This window comes from Gouania willdenowi, chromosome 9 (assembly GCF_900634775.1).
Source record: "Gouania willdenowi chromosome 9, fGouWil2.1, whole genome shotgun sequence".
Taxonomy (NCBI): Eukaryota; Metazoa; Chordata; class Actinopteri; order Blenniiformes; family Gobiesocidae; genus Gouania; species Gouania willdenowi.
The window spans coordinates 16,860,183-16,881,197 of NC_041052.1; the positions used below are offsets into that span (position 1 = coordinate 16,860,183).

The 21,015-nt window shown below is 39.2% G+C and overlaps 1 protein-coding gene across 2 annotated transcripts in view; it reads left to right on the top strand.

Moving 5' to 3' along the window:
• The window catches only part of cux2b (cut-like homeobox 2b), a 168,742-nt gene that overhangs the window by 115,055 nt on the left and 32,672 nt on the right, over positions 1-21,015 (top strand). For both annotated transcript variants that reach the window (XM_028458282.1, XM_028458283.1), the window contains one exon: positions 12,280-12,358. In XM_028458282.1, the coding sequence (XP_028314083.1) occupies positions 12,280-12,358 (79 nt within the window). The remainder of the gene's footprint in view (positions 1-12,279; positions 12,359-21,015) is intronic.

The following is a 21,015-nucleotide window of genomic DNA, read 5'->3' on the forward strand; positions in this document are numbered from 1 at the left end:
TCATTCATATACATAAATGTACCCGCCTTCGTCCTATAGACCCCTATAAAACCCCTATAAATGGAAACGAGCGCTGAGTTTGCCCAGCCAATAGGCTTCGACTTCCTGGAGCAGACTGTCAGTCAAAGGGAATGCGCGTGCGTAAACTGTGCTCGGAAATGGGGACGTGCTTCACAACAGCAAACAGGTATCACTGAGCAGCATAGCGTCATGGAGGAGCGCTCCAAAGCTCTTACCTGAGAAATGCCCATCGCCACGATGACCCATCGATCTATATCAATGCGTCTCGATGCGACCGTGTGTTCCGCGAAGCACATGCACAAACGTAGAGGCGTGGCTTCTGGTAGATTAGCAGAGGCAGGGGGAGGAAGTGAAGCTGTTAAGGGCAGGACATTGAGACGTCCTCTCAGAAACTCCGGATATCAGCTTCAACATATGAATACATATTAGAGATGCTCTAATCTTTTGACTGATTTATTTAAGTAGGGATGTCAAACTTATTTAATTTCGGGGGTAATATCAATCTCACAGTTTGATCTGACGTCACCGGAAAAAAAAAATATTTAACCAAAAACAGTGAGCAAATTAAAAGACTTTCCTCATCAGAGCATTAATGTCACAGTATTGCCGCACGTGATTAATCATCAGCATGAGTGACGGGGTTATGAGATGTGGAGGTTCAATGACGCTCCGTCCTCAGATCAGTCATTAAACAAATGTCAACTCCTTAGTGGAGCAGCATGAGGAGATCAAAGCTGAGAGAGTCATTAATCTGACCACAGACCAAAGTGAAGGATAGACGCACCGACATAACACTTCCTGTACAATCTATTTAAGGTAACTCAATCTGTTAGTGTGTTTTTTACTCATTTGTTTTAGGTCACAGATACTGGCATTCCTGCCATGACTTCTTCAATTAATTCGTAGAATGTAGCAGATATTTTTACGTAAATGTATCCCAATTTATGCACGAATCTCTGTTTATTTGGGTTTGTTTACATCACATAGTGTGTGGCACTAGCTATGTTTCCATTACAGATTTTCATAAAATAAAAGCAGATATTTCTAAATGTCAACAAAGTATAATTGAACGTGTTTCTATTGAAGGCTGTTTTTGGCAGGAGCTCCCATGAGACTTTGCTGCAGGAAGACGGACGCTCAGAACCTCCTTATAACACTTCACATACCTTTGTTGGTTCACGTCCAATGTGGCAGTAATATTTTTAAAGTATAATGCTAAGAAATGTCTCGGTCTTCTCTTCCGTCTACACGTACCGCGCCATGTTTTCTCTGAGTGCAGTGGTCATGTCATGTGACCAAGTAGGTCACGTACTGTGACGTGTAATTGCAGAAAAAAGTGTTTCCATAGCGCTTTTGCGACACAATTCAATATCGAAACGTCTGAAATTCTTCCCCATGAAAGCGTGATTTTTTTTTCCGCAATATTTGAGTGTTTTTTCGAAATTCAGGTGGAAACGCAGCTACTGAACTTTTGCGTCGCAACATTCGATGTGTCTGAATGTGTGTGAACACTGGTTTAAATCTCTCTTTTCATCTTCCATGCGTTGTTGCTCTTTCACTTTCACTTCGTCAGCTCTTGTCTCGTGAGCGGCTGATAAGTGGTCCGGACAGACATTGGTGCTGTCGAAATAGCTTCTTTTTTGACTGCACAATGTGGGCCCTGCGCTGTGACTGACAGGCATCAATTGGAAATGACGCGGTGACGGGTTGTGTGTCAGTGCTCCGAAGACGGCTGCAGTTGTGCTACCACGACCGCTCTGAGACGGGTGTCACCATGATTAAATGTGGCCTCACACACAGTGTAAGTGTGTGTGTGTGCACAGCTTGTTGTGTGTGTTGACGTGTGTGCAGGTTCAAGTGTATTGTTGGCAATTTTGGTAAAACTTGTTTTACAGTCAGGCACAGGTAGTAAATGTAAAGGACCACCAAATTTGTTTTATAGACGGGAAGTATTTGAAACAGCAAAAGTGCCGATGTCTAATTGGATTAAGCGTCGTCACAAACTGCCGAGTGTCAATTTCATTTATGCACATTTTAGCTGTGCCACTAAATTACTTTAAACTATTAAGTTTGGAGTTATTATCTACCTGGAACTATACTTTCTCCTTTCCCCATTGATGTGCCACTGTATTTCTAATTCCTGCTAATCACACAGCAGATGAAGATAGATTTTATCTTTATTAAGTAGGGCCTCTCATTCTCCATTTCAAATTTTATCTTATTTCATTTCGGGATTGAACAATTTCTGTATTTTTTTTTTGTTTTATCAGCTATCCCTTTTTTAATGCACATAAACTGATAAACTAAACATTCCAAAATCATGTTATAAATGCTTAATAGGGTCTAATGAAGCACAAAAAAACTAAGAAGACATCAGTGAGGCTGAAAAAACAATGATAATAATAACATCAACAATATTATTAATTATTGACAGACTCCCTCTGCCATGAAGAGTTCAAACACTTAATGTGACATGATATTAATACAGTAAAAACTGACATTTACGGTGGTTATACCATTTGTTACCTCAACATATGGGTTCATATGGGATCAGCTTTTATATTAGTTCTTATGGATATCGACCAATCAATCGATCGATTAGAGCCTCATTATTATTAATAATTAATAAATATTATATCTATATACTAGTCTGAACAATATATATATATATATATATTTCCCCTTTAGTTTCACTGCGTTAAGACTTTTCTTTTTAATATTATGTTTTCGTTTGCATAGATAAATATTATGTCTTATAATCTTCTCAATAATAATGTCAATTTCCAGCTAAATTCTGATCAATGTGTTTTTAAATGTGTGTTGGACAATCACGATCATTTTCCAATATGTGGCATTTGAAAAAATCCTTTATTTTGTCAGTTTTTTCCAGTCCGTTTTTGAAATGCAAGGGTCCAGGATTGGCCAGGGCTCATCTAGAAAGTTCTCCTGACTTGTGTGGTGGTGTTGGTTGGTTTCTCACTATGTAGTCCTAATCATCAGAGAGCAGGTCTGGGTTCGTAGTGACATCCTGTCAGCCTTTGGGCTGGACCGGCGCTTGGTGTGCACCTCAGTAGGAACGGCTCCCCGTGATTGTGTGCTGACCTTTGCATCACGGGGGAGATGACAGGTAATTTAGAGGCCTCAGGGACTGTGGTAGCATACGTCCTTTGTCCCCAAGACACATACTGCAACCATTACACACTCACCTGGAGGTGTTTGTGAACACCAAACACATACACATACATTGGGGTGGGAAGGGGAAAAAAATCAGCGACGGTTTGCTCATTATTTTATTTTAGTCCCATTTTTTGAATTTTTGTTCCAAACACAAAAGGTTACAAGAATAAAAATTTAATGGAAGAGGAAAAAAAGAGTATTCTTACAGAAAATGTAATTAGAATAAAGACTAGATATAAGCTTGTAGCGAATCAGGCAATTCTCAAACCATTCTGCAACCATAGCATACTTTATGTATTATGTAAATATTTATATTCCATTCACCACTTTGTCAGTGTTTGTGTAGCTGTCTGATTGCATGATTACACTGGGAAACTGTCAAAAATCTGCCCAAATGTCCCTAAACATCCTACTTTAGACGCATTAAACCCAACCTGGCAACGCAGCTTCTGCAGGGGTTGGATTTCCTCTCTCCGTAATGTTCTAAGTGTTGTGCTTGTCAGTAACAAAACTAAATAATTATCATTAAGTTACTTTGATAAATAAGTAACTTTGTTATAGTTAAGTGTTAAGTGCATTGTAGCTCAATTTTATTATTATTATTATTATTTTAAAAAGCAATGCATTTCTGTGAAAAGTAACGTTATTTTGAAATTGTGAGAATAGTAATGAATTAGTTTACCAAGCTACATCAAAATCATGCAGTAATAACAGTTACTTAATATAAAAAGTAATGTTAGTTACTACCTGTCAGTGTTGCTTTAACGCATTATCTTCTATTTTCTCTGCAGAGTTGTGGGGGAAAAAAGCCAGTTTTCAAAATATGACTTTCACTTTCACCCTCTTCGCTACCATCAGGTAGCAGCAATCGTGTGCTAACTTTATGTACAACCTCCCTGTCCTGTCTTTTCACACAGTTCTTTTATTTTGAAGTTTTCCGACCCATGATTCACGGCATAATCATCACACACACACACACACACACACACACGCACACACACACACACACACACACACACACACACACACACACACATTGTTCACCTTGTATAACACACTGTACAATCCATCTCCACTGTTGTACCTTTTTGAAACATGCTCACGTGCATCGACCATCACTGTCACTGTCATCACCTGCATCATCACAAGCCTGTCACAGGGTGTTAGACTGGTGAGGCGGAGGTTACAGGAGGATTCAGAGTGATAATTGCATAATCACCAGTTGTGATAATGGTAATTGATGACTGCATAATTGCTAATTGCTCTCTTTATGGGAACCTCTTACCATTGTCTCTGTGTGTGCGTGCGTGCGTGCGTGCGTGCGTGCGTGCGTCTCAGTAGCCTCAGTCTGAACGATCAGATTACAGGATTGCACCTATTCCTTACCAAAAGAGATGACCATGCAGGTCAGTTTGGGCCTGATTATTACAGGGCATCATCATCACAAAGGGAGTCTATTTTGAGCTTCTTGCGTCGCAGATGAAAGTTGTCCCTTAACTGGATTCTTCAAAAGCAAAATCTACAAAGAGCAGAACAGAAACGATCAAGGGATTCTCAACCAAAATGACAAAGGCAGCTCAACTGAAAGGCTTTATCTATGTAACGGAATAAGAGGCGATTAAGAAGCTGCTATGCATTAACACACTTTAAACGCGCACTTGTGGAGGTCGACATGTTTGACAAACTGACGTAGTGATTACCGGTGGATGTGCACCATTAATGTAACTCCAACTGTTTTTGTTTTTTTTTAGATAAGAGGCCCTTGATGTTTCTGGTGGTAACGCAGACTTACCTGTTTTAAGGTGTCTTCCCTGTTCAGCTCAAAGGCATGAGTGGATCTGTAGTAAGATGGCTGATAGTGGCATCCAATTAGCTAGTGCAACGTCAAAATCCATTCACCGTAATACTCTCTTCTTAGGAATTATGTCATAACATCCCAGCAACTGGATGACACGTATCTAAACATGTTGGATTGAAATGATGTTTCACTTTTAATTTACTATTGGAGCGGAAATACGAGGAGTCGTCCTGACAACATGATGGGTCAACTTGAAATGGTTGAAATCTCCAAAATGACGATGCCCACATAAAGCCATATTAAAGTTAATAAAAGTGACTCCAAAGGTGTTTCTTACTTAAATTTGGTTTTATTATTCTCCTCAATACTTATAGTCTAAAGTGCATTCATGGGATGGGTTACATATATTCATACTATCGATTGCATATCGCTTTAACCTACAGATTATGGGCCGGTTCATCAAATATTGGCAAAGATCACGGTTGTTTGAACCATAACACCCTCAGACATCTCTGTGACGTGTAGTTCAGTAATGTGCATTGCATGAGATGAGATCAGGCTATGATTATGCAAGCCGGCTCAAAGTGCCGTGATGACAGGGAGGGAGGACGTGTGCGAACGCGGCGCGCGTGCTAACGTGAGGAAGCATCAGACAGGCGTGTGATGGATGTCCCTGCAGGCCTCTATGGGCAGGTTAATGGTGTGATTGTTGAGGTAATCTCAGTGTTCTCTCGTTAAAGAATGATGGAGGGCCAGCGGACCTCTGCACGTCCCGCACCACACACACACACACACACACACAGGGTCTCTCCAGCTCTTATATATGCAGCTGAGAGCCTCTCTTATATGGCAGGACTGTGGCGTTATATTTGAAGGTTTAAATAGATGTGTCTTGGGTGTGGATTTTAAATGTGGGAGCAAGTCTGTGATGCTGAGGTCAGACAGGAGCAGATCTGCTGAATTATCTGCTCCCCATGGTAACAAGGCACGGCTGGGGTTGGGGGGGATGAGCATAGGTGCATGGCGGAGGAGGATCTGAGGGTGTGGATGGAGGAGGTCAGCGAGATATGGATGGGCACGATTGAGAATGGATTGGAAAGTGAGGAGAAGTGTTATATAAACGAAACTATTGGAGTGAATTCTGGTCCAGGGGCAGTTTATGGAGGGTTTTCAAAGGGGATACCAAATAGGATGGACCAGGGTGGCAGCTGTGTGAGAGGGTAACAAATTACAAGTACTCACATTACTGTAATTGAGTTGCTTTTATGGGTGCTTGTACTTTTTTTTTTGTTTTTCAATGATCATGACATTGTGAAACTGCAAAAAATGAAATGACCAGACAACAATCAAATGCATCACATCATAGCCGACCAACCAGATTAAATGTAATGCACGTCTCCAAAACAACATTTAATGGTGGTTATTTACTCAGTTCATAAATGTAGCTTTATTTAGAGCCTGATCATTTATTTTATTTTGAATTGAATTATTTAGTGTTGTTACCTATCTATAAAGCAAGGAATCGCTGTGTGTCTGTGGCTCAAATATCTCTGCGGTTCAGGGACAGACAGAGCTGAGACTTTCAACATGGCTGCTGCTTGGTTCATGGGTGTGCAACGTCGGATTTGTTTGGACGCCCCACCCTCACGTCCCACCTCTTGAGTCGACGGACTCAGTGATGATATATCGCTGCGGAATCGGAATAGATGGGGTTCAACTCCCTACAGTGTCCTTGCTAAAAGCCAAAATATATAAAAACACAACAGTTATCACTCTACACATTTCACAACAAACCTAAATGTTCCTGACGTCCCACCTTCAAACACTCATTTGGCCATCTATGAAAAAGCTACTCAACCTCCCACTTTTCTATAGCAATACATACTTTCCTACGGGCACTGCACTAGTTTTATTACATTTTGACATTATTTTATACAGATGCGTTGGTGGAAAATAAATTAAATTCCTGTGCAAGATGAGATGTTTACTGTGTGCAAGGGAACCGTGGCAAGATTTATTACCAAAAATAAATGTGGTAGGGGAAGGTAACTAGTAGCTTTGACTTTGAGTACTGTTTAATTGAGCTACTTTTTACTTATAATTAAGTATTTTATATATGACTTACTTGTATTTGTACTTGTGTACAATTTCAATAAAGTAACAGTACTTCTACTTGAGTAGAATATATCGTACTCTTTACCACTCTGGTTGGCACAATGTGTCCATGCATATGTGTATACATTCAATTCAAATTGTTTATTGTTAGTGCACGGAAGCACTAAAATTTTACTTTGCACTTTGCAAGGAATTAAAGTAACACACAAGAACAAGGTGCACATAAGATATCAGGCATAAAGCAGAGAGGGGCTACAGATAACTGTGTAAACAATGTAATGTTTCCCATTCTGGAATGAAAGAGTGTTTGTGTGTTTCTTCAATGGACTCTATGTGCGTGTATATGTATTTTGGTTATAAGCTCGATTCTAGCCTTCTTGATGCTAAGGCTACAATCTGGTAGAGAGGGTGGGGCATGTGGATAAAAGGGCGGAGGTATATACAACAGCTAGCCGACATGTGGGGAGACTTTTCTTCTCTTCCTGGTTGACTTAATGTTAGTTTGTTGTTTTATTTTGGGCTGGTTAACTCCTGGTAATCTGGTTTTCATATTTTGTTTTGTTACAGGATTGGAGTTTTGTCCTTTTTGTAGTTTAAGAGTAGGAGTCTTAGAGTGACAGCCCTATGCGGTTTTATCAAGCACCGTACCTAATTTGTTCAGTTTGGCCAGAATCTCCAGTCTCTTGTTTTCTTTTATTTTAACTATATTCTGTTGCTATTTTTTAATGACTTTAATTATTATAATTACTTCAAATCCTATGTTGCTGCTCTTGATGCACTTAAGTTCTGGATAGTGCCGTAACATTTTTGGGGGCTTGTCCAGTATCACGTCTAACAGCTACTAAACTGGAAAATATAAGGCGCTCTCATAAAAGTATAGAAGTGATATATTTTTGTTTGAGGGCTGGTTTTGTGTTGAGTGTTGATCAGTGGTGGCATTGTGTTGGTCTTGTGCTATTTAGGGTGTTTTGTAGCACAAAACTTGGCACTTACTATGTTTTAATTGCCAATAATCATCTGGCGAACTGTGACTAAGCAACTTTGGCACATGAAGTCTTTGAGTTAACGACTTTGCATCACATCTGGGCGAACATGGCCCCTCCCCATGGATTGTATTTGGTATCATGCAAAAAAAGTACTTCAAATGTGTTTACATACAATACATGTACATATTCTGTTTATTGGTACTACTGTCTAAATTAAACACATTGTATTTTATATACATGACTACCCTTTTAGTTACCTTTCCAAACTGTATTGAGTGTAACAGAAAGGCTAAAATACTATTCTAAGTCCTTCATCCCTTACTTCTCAGAGCTTTTAAAAAAAAGGAAGTGACACAGTCCTCCGTCTATGTCTGACTTTGGACACAGTTACTCTTTGTGTGAAATGTTTGAAACGATGCATCTTCCCACTGCTTTAACTAAGACTGAACTTAATGGAAGTGCTATCCAGAGGTTTGGAGCAGGTTTGAATCCACCCTGGTGTTGCTGGGCGGTGTTGGGTGTGGGTGAAACAGAGAACTGGCTGAGAGCTGCAGACGATTGCATCTGTATTGATTGTTCTCCTGCCTTTTCCATTTACCATGAGCCGCTCCGAGTGGGAGGGTTTGCTTGATCGTTATGATATTTCCTTAAACGCAATGCTGTCGTTATGCCTCCCCAGGGAAGACTCCAGCCATTTCCAGTAAATCAAACTCTCCCCCTCTCTCCCTGTTCGGCGCACACCTTATTTATAAGCCACTAAGTGGCCCGAACACACTGCCATCATTCTCTTAAGTGTTTTCAGCTTTCCTGAAATTAACGGTGCTCGAGTGTGCCAACACTCGACCCTCTGCTGTGGAGTCCGTTGAGCCCATCCAACGCAGGCTGTAATTAGCGGTGACAGGAATGACACAATAGATGACAATAACTGCAGTAGGGGGTCATTTGGATGAGCTGATCTGATTGGCTGCAGCAGTGTGAGTGGCAGCCTGTGGCTCACGGTGAAGACCAGGGCAGGTCCAACAATAAGTTGATATTTTCATGTTTACCAGTTTTAATCTATACGGTGCAGGGTTGGGGTCAGTTATAATTGTCGATAATTACAATTATGGCATAATTATAAGTGTAATTGTTATTTTAAAAACCTGTTGCTGTCGTAATCGTTATGAAATTGTAACTGAGTTTAAATAATTGACTTTGTAATTGTAATTGCCATGAAAATTCTTTAAAAACGGTCAGTTATAATCTAACGCAAAACTACAGTACAGTTCTGCACATAGTTAACAATTATTAAAATATGTTTCAGATCAAGCTTTCTCACATTTTACCATTTAAAAAAAATTGAAATTGAGGGGTATACTGACACAAAAAAGGCTCATATGTCCACACCAAAAATATTAATACCTATATTTTCATTGATTAGGAAGCCTAACAAGATAACCAATAGATAGGAAAGAAATTAGATGATAGATATTTGTTTTTAGTGTATTTTACAGCTGATTTAAGACCAGTTTTCATAAGAGATGGTTAACTTTTATTAGGTTATTTACTGTATTAAAGGCTCAGTAATTGTGATTCATTGCAATTGAACTTTAGTAATAGAGAACGTAATTGTAATTGACTTCATGAGGTTAAAAAATAATTGTGATTTCATTGTAAACGTAATTGCAACTGAAAAATGTAATTGACCCAAACCCTGTGTGGGTGTGCGTCTCTGCAGTAGCTCTGTGACCCTGAAACCTGTGAGGAGAGCATCCCACTTCGTTTGTCCCTCCTAACGAATGGTTAATTGGTTTGTGTCACCTGCAGAGCAAAGGATACACACACACACACACACACACACACACACACACACACACACACACACACACACACACACACACACTCCTGCAATTACAAGGCCAAATGTGACCTCGTAATGGGAAATCATCAGCAGCCAAACAGCTCACACATACTGAGAAGGTAAACACATATGATAATATCATGTTGATCACTGCCTCTGATCATATTGTCCTCAAAAGTGAGCAGGTAGAACTCTGTCATAAGATGACAATATGAACAGTGGTGATAGTCATATTTAATTAATTTAACCAATTAATGAAATAATACTTAATATCAATCAATTAATCGGTTATTCAATTATTTAAAACACATACAATATAAGCCCAATACATTGCATTCTACGTTTAAGAGGTGGGCAAGTCTTGATGTTACAGTATTTGACAAACTGTATAATATGCAAAATCTCAAAAGCTTTCAAAATATTAAGGATTCTTTTAATTTGGATAATAAAACACTTATTTGGAGAACAAGGAAATCTCCCAGTTAAATTCCTCCTCAGAAATAATTAAGATCTTTCTTAAAGCGTATAGAGGTGAATTAAAGGTGCAGATCCCTCTCTCCCCCTCCCTCCCCGCTGCTCTCTTGCCCTGCCTCGAAACTTTCCAAAGTCCCTCCCTCAGAGGAGCTGACAAGCTAATGTTAGCCCGACAGCAACATCACAGTAATATAACATGCTCTGTTAAAAGCATATTACTGCAGCGCTTCTCTCTGTCAATGTGCACACACCTCAGCAGCAGCAATTACACAGTGTCACTTAAAGCAGCCACACGGAGGCTGCTGCACACACACAAACAACACATGCACTACAGAGTTCTAGTGTAACAATTACAAAGCAAACATAATGTAAATCAAGCAGCAACAATTGCCTTTTAAGCAGAAACATTGCTAATTCCATGTTCTACTCCTCCAGACCATCTATGGGAAAGGGGCGGGGCCTGTGAGCAACAGCTGTCAGACAGTCCATCAAACACAATCCTGGCTCTGATTGGTTCTTTTTGCTCGGTTGCAGTGTATTCTGGCAATGTGCCAAAGGCTGCAGGAGCAGCAGGAAGGACTCAATGAATGTTTTTTTTCACACATATTACTAGTTTCATGTAAAGCTGTCCTTACATAGTGACAGCTTTAGCAAATATGGCAAAAAGTTACTTTTATAAGAGTTGCAGACTGCACCTTTACGATCTAAAGTTATCTCAAAATGATATACAGAATTACAAAGCATGAGAGGATCAAACTCAGCAATCTGTACATAAAGGGGAAATGGGAGAAGGAGGACGACTCCGCCATGACGACAGAAGAATGAGATGACATTTTAGAAAACAATTTCAAATGTACCTCCTCCCTTTCCTGGAGAGAGTTTGGGTTGACAGTGTATGTTTTTTTTAAACTACCCTCACAAAGACACCTTCTGCTGGAGGAAGTGTGGCTCAGATCGAGCTGTACACTATCACATCTTCTGGTTCCAGCTCAGAAACAGTATGGAGAAGGTTATTGGTGTGGCCGTACCACATGACCTTTATATTTAGGGAAGAGACCAGTTCAGATAATAGGAAATGATTGATGACTGGATCTGTGTTGTTCAAGATATACAGTATATACAATGGAGCATATACTGACATATACTGTAAGATTGGAACATGAAAAATGTGAAAAGTTTGGAGACCATGGAGAAGGTTTATATCAACACTGAAACTAGTTTGAAGATGTGACTGCACTGATGTATCCCTAAACCGCTGAAGAATGGAACAATGTTGTTTATTTTTTGTTTGTTTATTTACTTTGTTATTGTATAACTATGTACAGTATGCTTATATGTTGTTTTTTTTACACCGTATACATATTTAAAAACATGGGACTGTAAGTTGTAATGCCATGTTATATTTGTATTATCTGTTCCCAATAAAAAGTTAAATTACAAAAAAAATACATGAAATAGAAAGACTAAATAAGAGTTATGATACAGTAAATTCATTTCTAAAACGCATCCCTTGAATATAATTAAATACAATAACCATACTGTGAAAATATATGAATGTATTGATTGATTGTATACAATATGAATAGAAAACGATATAAGACAATTGATTCCAATGTAATAGAAGCCATTCCAGTAGCTGATAGATTATAGGATTCCTGGGTAATTGGAGCACGTGTTCTACGTTTTCTAGTGTTTAACTATTATTAACCTGGCCTTTCTCTGCACTGCAGGCCTGTTTGTTAGCTGTGCAGTTGACCTTTGCTCCTGTAACCTTTATTAACTCACTGTCTGCGACCTAAACGTCCCACTCCGTCCCTGCTGGATGTGTATGTGGAGCCTGTTGACCTGAGCAGCTCTTCTCCCCGCAGGTGGTTGCTCTGAACAAGCGCAGTAAGGAAGCAGAGTCGGCGTTCTTGGGAATCTACAAACAGCTGATCCAGGCTCCAGGTGAGTCTCACACCAGGACAGCAGACTGACAATAGGCAGCAGGAAGGAAGACTTTTCTCCATCAGAGCAAACCATTCACACCAGTGCTTTTCTACCTTGAGGTGGCCTGTAATATTTAGTCATTAATTAAAAAATAATTACTGATTAAAATCAGATTTTAGAAATATTATAATTAATATTCCAAGTTCAAATGAAAACACAATGCACAATCTTAAACAAATGTATTCTATAATTACACTTTCTCAGCTGAGAATCTAGTTTAAATGAAATACAGTGGAAAGAGAAAAGAAAGAGGATAAAGAAAATTAATAAATGAAAAATGTATAAAGATATCTGAGCTGGTGAATCTTGTCACTTTGTGCACTAATCCTGGTTATAACAAACATGATCAGGAAGTAATTTTAGAAAACGAAAGTCCCTGGGGTCGTCAGAAATGTGTGATGTCAAAATGGGGTCATAATCCAAAAAAGGTCGGGAACCATTAATTTACACCATTTACACCAGTGTTTCTCAAATGGGGGTACGCGATGGCACTACAGGGGGTACTTGAGAGAGAGAGAGAGGGGAAAATTAACAAATAAAAGCTTTAAAAATATGGGTTTATAATGTTTATTTATAGTTAAAAATGATAACCATATCAAATATTATCAGCAGCTCACAAAACGAAAACAAAAACGCACAAAATAAGAGAAAAATATACTAAATAATAAAAATGAATAACAAAAAGAACAGAGAAATAACAACAAAATACACAAAATGATACCAAAAACACATGCACTAAGAGAGAAAAATACTTGCCAGCAACACACAAAAACGACAACAAAAAATACACTAAATGAGAGAAAAATATACTAAATAATAAAAAATAATAGACAAACGACAACAAAATGACACCAAAAACCTACAAAATGATGATATACTGTAAATGATATTGATGAGAACATGATCTAAAAATACAAATCTGGAGGGAGATGACCGTAAATGATAAAAACTATAGAAATATATTCATTCAGGAGGCACTAGACACAGTTTTATTTGACTTATTTACAAAATGAGATTCTTGAAAATATGTGTTATCATGATGCTCTATAGCTGTTTTTTCACAGAATTCTTGGCAAAATGTGGTAGTCGGACAAAGGGGGGTTCAGAAATTAGAGAAAGGGGTACTTGAGAAAAAAAGTTTGAGAAGCACAGAGTTATACAACTGGTGTCCATCATGGGACCCAAAATCCTCCCCTATAACTCACTACGTTGTGCTGTAATGTTTGACACATTTATTCTCACATTTCACCCTAAAAACAGTCTGACTTTTCTGCATTATCATTGTTTCGACACTGCTTCATGACCTTATATCACACATCTGCTACTGTTTTCTGTGTGCGCGCGCGTACGTGTGTGTATGTGTGTGTGTGGGTGGTTAACCCATGTTGGGAAGAACATGCAAACTCACCCACGGGGGGATCCAACCCAGGCCACAGACTGTGTGCATATCTCGTGTGTATAAACCTTGATAGGTCTGGGTTTGTACACAGAGCTGGAGGAGCGTCTGTGGGTGAACTTGATGCAACACCACGTGAATGTTAGAGGCTTTTATCTACTTTACAAAGTCTCTCTCTGTGCCTTTCTGAAACTCTGCGTGAAGCCCCTTTAAACCGCTGCTCCTCCATCCTCCAGGAGCCGCTGATTGTTGAGGGCCAATTAGGACTGAAGCCCGGCTTCATGTGGAACCAGACGTTGCAGCGAAGACGTAGCGAGCAGAAAAGCAGGGGAACACACACAGTGCGTTTGTTTGGTTGTTACTTCCACGATTGCTCCTTGTTGCAGGAGACTTTGACCAATCAGGGAGCAGATCAGAGGAAGGAGTGGGGAGTGATGTTTACACATCCACTGAGTGCCAGATAAAAGTCTCACAGTCTTTTAAAGGTCTCCGTTTTTTCTTGAAGTGGCGCACACCCAGACGCGCGCGCGCGCGCACACACACACACACACACACACACACACACACACACACACACACACACACACACACACACACACTTTGAATGGGCTTTTTTCTGTTTGCCTAATAAGAACTAGTACGGTTTACTCTCATACTATGACTGACTTACCCATCATTATCTATTATATACCTGCTCTGTATGCATTACTGTAACATACCTATTGTAATACTGCGAAAGCACTTCTGGTTAGACATAATATACCTTTTATTGCTCTATACGTGTGAAACGCGCAATGACATTAACATTAAATCTGAATTTAGCAGACTGCATTTAAAAAGTAGAAAAGTGTATTTATTGTTGAAAAATCAGAATATTTAGAGTCTAAGAGATTAATGTGTAATATTCACACTGGGGTTACAGTTTCCTGTCCTTTTCTCACTCGTATCTCCATCTTTCTGCTCCAAGGTCACAAATGTCTCTCCTCTTCCTCTCCTTCTTCTTCCACCTGCTCTTCTTGTTCATCCTCGTCTTCGCCCTCATCCTTTTCCTCTCTTTCATCCCCCTCTTCCTCCTACCTTTCAATTCAATTCATCTTTATTTGTATAGCGCAATTTACAACAAAGTCATCTCAATGCGCTTATCAAAATATAAAATTCATAATAAGAAAGAAAAAACCCAACAACATCCACATGAACTATCATTAGTGACAGTGGGAAGAAAAAACTTCCTTTTAACAGGCAGAAATCTCCAGCAGAACCAGGTTCAGAGGTGACAGACATCTGCTGTGACTGGTTGGGGTTAGTAGATAGAAGGACCAACAGAACAGGATAGAGAGATAGAATATCAGAGTGTCTCAGACTAGTTGAGCCGTGAACCACAGATCAGGAACTGACATCATCAGCTTCACGACACCTGACACAGAAAAGAGAGAGAAGGGCGAGGAGAAGGCACTGACTGCAGAAAAACATGATACAGTATTATTATGTCAGCCTGCCTTGGCCTTGGGCCTCACTCCCAGTGGCCTAGTCAGCACTTATTATAAAGGTGACAAATCTCTTCCCGTTTATTGGTAAGCTAACAGCGACTCCAAGGTCTGTAAATGCGACCGTTCACAGACGAGCCCATGTCCGCTCTAGCGTTAGGTTATGTTGTGTTATGATTCAGTCCTGTTTATGCGGACTGTAAATCATAACCAGCTACATCAAAATTTTCCTCTGTATTGAACCCGAAAATGTGACCGTTTACGGACGAGCCCATGTTTGCTGTAGCGGTCAGATTGTTATGATTCAGTCCTTCAGGTCTGATTTTGTCTCCTCTCCTTACTCTTCATCCTTCTGTTCTTCATCTCCTTTCTTCTCCTCCTCCATTTCCTCTTCTTCTGTCCTGAATAAATGAATGCAGGTAGACATATTTGGCTGTGCCTCTATCTCTCCTTCACCTAAAATGTAATATTTATAATTAGTCAAATGTTTAACACTAATAAAAATAATATGAAATAAAGTCAAAGAAAACATACAATTGTCAACTTCTTGTAGCACATTCTGTTACATTTCAACCGTTTTTTCAAAATTAATTCAATAATTCTCATTTATTTTTATTCTATTTTTATACAATATTTATACATAAAACTCCAATAGGAAACCATGATTTATGAGGAGATTTTTTTTGCAGGTATTTGGGATGACGCTCATCTCTCTCTCTTTCTCTCTTTCTTTCTGCCACTTGAAACAAACGGCGTGTTTCCTCGACGAACGCTCGTGTATCTTTAATCTTTTGACAGATGCAATTATTCTTTACACGCTGCGCTCGTTAATCTTAATGCAGTATTTACTATTCATCGCAGGACTTCTCCTCTCCTATTATTTCATTTGAGAGTGTGTGTGTGTCGACAGTTAATGAATGCAAAAGGCAGACGAGTGGAATCAGCTCAGTGTGTGACCTGTTGTGTGTGAATATCGTCACCATCTGCTCACATGTCAGTCTTTGTGCTGTGAAATCTTCCTGCTCTGCTTTATTTTGTTCCATTTAAGTTCAATATAATCATCCCAAATCAATCATTTGTTCATAAAAACCAGTTCAGAGACATAAATAACCAGTGGATGTAGACTTTGATGTGAAATGCCACCTGTTTGGAGAACAACAGATGAGCTTTTCACACGCTCAGTGATTTACTAACACTGAGATGCTCAACATGTGGGTTAGCACTCAAAAGTGGGTCGCAGATTGTTTTTAGTGGGTCGGGGACCTTTTACTAAGCAAAAAAGTTTAATTGTAGGAGATTGTTTTTGCTGAAGATTGAGTGGTTATTCAACCATTTAAGGTAACCCCTGGAGCTGTTGCCATTTGTCTGATATCATTTTAAAACCCATTAAAAAACTGTTAAAATGACCTTTTAATAATAGAAAAGTGGGGACTTATTTAGATTCACTCAAAATGTGGGAGATCTTGATGCTTGACCTGTATTTTTTTCCAAAAAAGATGATTGTTCATAAAGTTCATAAAGTGAGGGTGACTGAAAAGAAGGGACTAAGCAGTAGGCGGCTCCTGACAAATTTCTCAGGGTGGGGCAACTGTTCTGATGGTGACCCGTTATGTAGGAAAATTAATGCAGCAAGACAATTGCCACAACTTGTTATTTTCTGGTCAACTTACATAATAATATGAAATGTAATGGCTACAGAGTAAAGTTACATCCAGGAATAAAATGAACTTGGCTTTATAAATAAAGATCAACAGAGAGTGAAATGTGAATCAGTTTAACTTCAAATATCTTGGAACATGGACGGATATTCTTGCTTTACCAAAGAGGACTACATATAAGTCAAAATCATCAGCAGTATTTATTTAGAGTTCTTTAAAGTAGTTCTTTTATTTACAAATAGTTTATATAAATCCAAATGAAGGGTTGCATAAACAATACTGTATTTGCAGAAACACAGTAAATACAGTATATGTACAGATTGCCATATCGGTAACAAGTATTTTAAAGATGTTGTGCAGCTTAACTATCTTTACATGCAAATGAAAGTGCACGCATTCAACAATGAACTATAAGTACAAATATATAAGTATAATATCTTGATTTGCAAAAATGAACATATTGCCTGAAAGCAGCATTTGAATGAAAAGATAACTATTAAAAACCAACATCATCAGTTAATAGAGTGTGTGCGTGTGTGTGTGTGTGTGTGTGCGTGTGCGTGCGCGCGAGAGAAAGAGTCAGCAACTACGAACGACAGTGTCACTACTTTACTCGATGAGGTGGGATAGGATGTGTCGGTTCTCGCTCACCTCATCGTGGTGAAGATGAACCGCTAGCCTGTATCTCTCATCCAGCTGTGTTGTGACGTTCACCCACCCAAACGCAGAAAACCTCAGACAATTGTCCATGTGGAACTCGTGTTTCTTCACCTTTTCAGACAGATGATGCATGTCTGTGACTCCTGATGTTGTCCATGCGGTGGTGTCTGCCGTGCTGCTATCAGGGTGAAACAGGGTGCTGGTGTAGCAGAATAATGCGTTAGCTGCTTCACAGCATGCTAGCCAGGTTTTTCGCTCATACCAGCGCCGCGAAAATTCCCGGTAATAAGATTTCCCTCCTTTGGTAGACACTTGTTTTATGTTTAAATTTGGTCTGGGAGGCCCTAATTGTTTTGTTGCCAATTTACCTTTAATACTAGGGACTTCTTTCAATGAAAGGATGGAGTTGATCCGTACGTGACTAGCACGGTGCCGTTGCTTAGCTACGTCAGCTATGCTCATGTTAGGTATGACGAAAGCACGTTAGGGCGAGCCCTCCCGCAACCCATTACGTAAGGAATGCATTGGAATGACTGAAATTAGAAAAACAACTGATTTTATATGAGAGTCTATGAGGGTAATCTGGGCAATTTTCAATTGACTGAGGTTACCCAAAGGGGGCGGTACTTCATGGAGCACAGTCCTGTGCTGATTGGACAATGAGCAGCTCAAACTGTCTGGAATTGTCACAGCCCTGTAACACTGATCGCCCTTATGAACAAACCGCCCATGAGAAATAGGTATTGTCCACCATGAATATAAATGTGAATAATTCATACAAATATTCAAATTGGATTGGCGCAATAACTTGTTTCTCATTTAAAAAAATATATATATATATGCACCGTAATCTTTAATGTAACCCTAATTGTAAAAAAAATGTGTCATTGCTTTTCAATTATACATGAGGCTAGGACTTTGTCCTCTGGAATTCTGACGGTTTGGATTTTAATCGTTGAGTTTTTGTCCCACCACCTATTTTTTCAGCAATGTTTTTCTAAATCTAGTTTAACATTCCAAGCATTGTGTAAAATCCAACAGGTTTGTGAGTGTGTGTTGTGTTGCCCTCCTTCACTGCAGCATTAACTCAGAAGAAAAACAACTCTTTAATGCAGATGATTGAAGGTTTTTGATTCCTGAGGCCTTCAAACCAAACTGTCAATCCCTGCAGTGTTTCATTAGAATGATATAAAACTGTGACATCTTTCCGCTACCTCCCACCTGGTCTGTTGAGAGACTTTCTCTAACAATGTTTGTTTCACCTCCGCACAGTTTTGATCAGCACCTATAGGTGCGTCCTGATCACTGACACACCAAAAACATGCTGGCAGCTCGTGGAAGTCGCTCCTTCGACTCCTCGTTGTCTACCTCCAGAATGTGTGTGTGTGTGTGTGTGTGTGTGTGTGTGTGTGTGTGTGTGTGTGTGTGTGTGTGTGTGTGTGTGTGTGTGTGTGTGTGTGTGTGTGTGTGTGTGTGTGTGTGTGTGTGTGTGTGTGTGTGTGTGTGTGTGTGTGTGTGTGTGTGTGTGTGTGTGTGTGAGTGAGGGTGTGTTTGAACTGTCGCCGGGGGCGTAGCCCTGAGACTGACGCTGCAGGTGTTTGCTCTTCTTCGCCTCCTCTCAGAACACACACTCATCCCTCAGGATCCGCCCCGCTCCCCCTTCTCCTTTAGAAGATGCACGCTTTCATCTGAGCGGGAGCTCGCTCCGACTCTGTGAAGGTTCTGATCTGAATACACTCCTTTAAGTGTGTGACTGTGCGTGATGGCCTCAGGCATGTCTGAGAAGTGTGTGTGTGTGTGTGTGTGTGTGTGTGTGCAAGCTGTCCCTGCACAAACTCACAAAGCTGAGGGGTGCGCTGCAGTACCATCAGTGACCATAGGTGGGCGCTGTGGTTCTGACGTTTTGATTCATAGTTCTACTGTGGCGTAAAGAAGAAGGTTACGGAGGAACTTTTTGAGGACAAACGGATAAATTCTTAATTTTTTGAGTCTTCTGGCCAAAGTTGAAAGACTATCAATGAGGGACGTCCCGTTACTACTTTTTCTAGAACGTGCACTCACATTAGCAGAGGTGTAAAGAGTTCCTACTCAAGTACAAGTACTGTTACTTGATTTAAATTGTACTCAAGTACAAGTAAGTCATACATAAAATATTAAACATCTCATGTTTAAAAAGAAGAGACCAGATCTTGGAACTTTATGTATTTTCCACAAAGGCATCTGTATAAAATAAAAGGATTGTCAAAATGTACAATTCTTTTTCAAATAAAATAACATCAATGAATTACATTCAAAATTTAAAAAATCTCAGGTTCTAAGTATAGCAACATTTATAAACTAAAACTGAGAAAATAACCTCCATTTAATGTTGTTTTGATACGATGCATTACGTTTGATCTGGTTGGTCGGCTATGATGTGATGCATTTGATTGTTGTCTGGTTTTATTTCATTGTTTGAAGTTTCACAATGTCCGATAATCATTTTAAAACAAAAATGATAATTTACTCACTTATGTGGGGTGTAGAAATGTAACACATTACTTCACATCTTTTAAAACGTACTTAAGGAAAAAATACAATTACGGATTTAGAAAAATACTCAAAATCACCCATAGAAGCAACTTAATTACAGTAACGTGAGTACTTGTAATTGGTTACTTTCACCACTGCACATTTGTGCACTCATCAATAAGAGTACTTTTTGATGCAAATAAAAGTGCTCTAAATTTGGAAAAAAATTGGTATTGGGACACCAATAATATGTCTTACAAAGGCTATAGTCAATCTACATTTAATGAAATAGTTTAAGTTATTTCAATCTCATTTAAACCTTTTATTTAAACCTTTTTAACTTGTAGTAGAATTGTATACAACATATTGCATTTAATTTTACTGCTTTGCAGCGATAACATTATGTCCCACTGGATTTCTCACATTTTCATTTTTATTTAGGTTTTTGTCGTGCTTCTGTCCACATATTCTTTAATGTTAATGTATTTCTGACTATGAGCAACACAAAGATGTGTGTTGGAGCTACTTCTGACATGTATGAAGCTGCACTGTTTACCTACGAGATCCCGCCGTGTGACATAAGTGAGTAGGAGAGAGAGTAGACGCGTCTGGGAGGACGTTGAATCGATTTATAGAAAGAAAAGCCTCTATAGAAATACCCGTCATCGAACCACCAGCATTGCTCACTACAACATTACGACAGAGCTTATGTGATATTTTGACAGAGTTTATAATTAAAATTCCATACAGGTATCTTTAACTGATATTTCATAAGTTCCCGCACAGGTATTCCTTCTATTTGGTTTATTTCACATCCTGTCTTGACCCAACCTCAATAATTACACCCTGATTTTATACACTTAGATCTGATTAATTTTTTGTCTTTTGCATAATTTACATATGAAT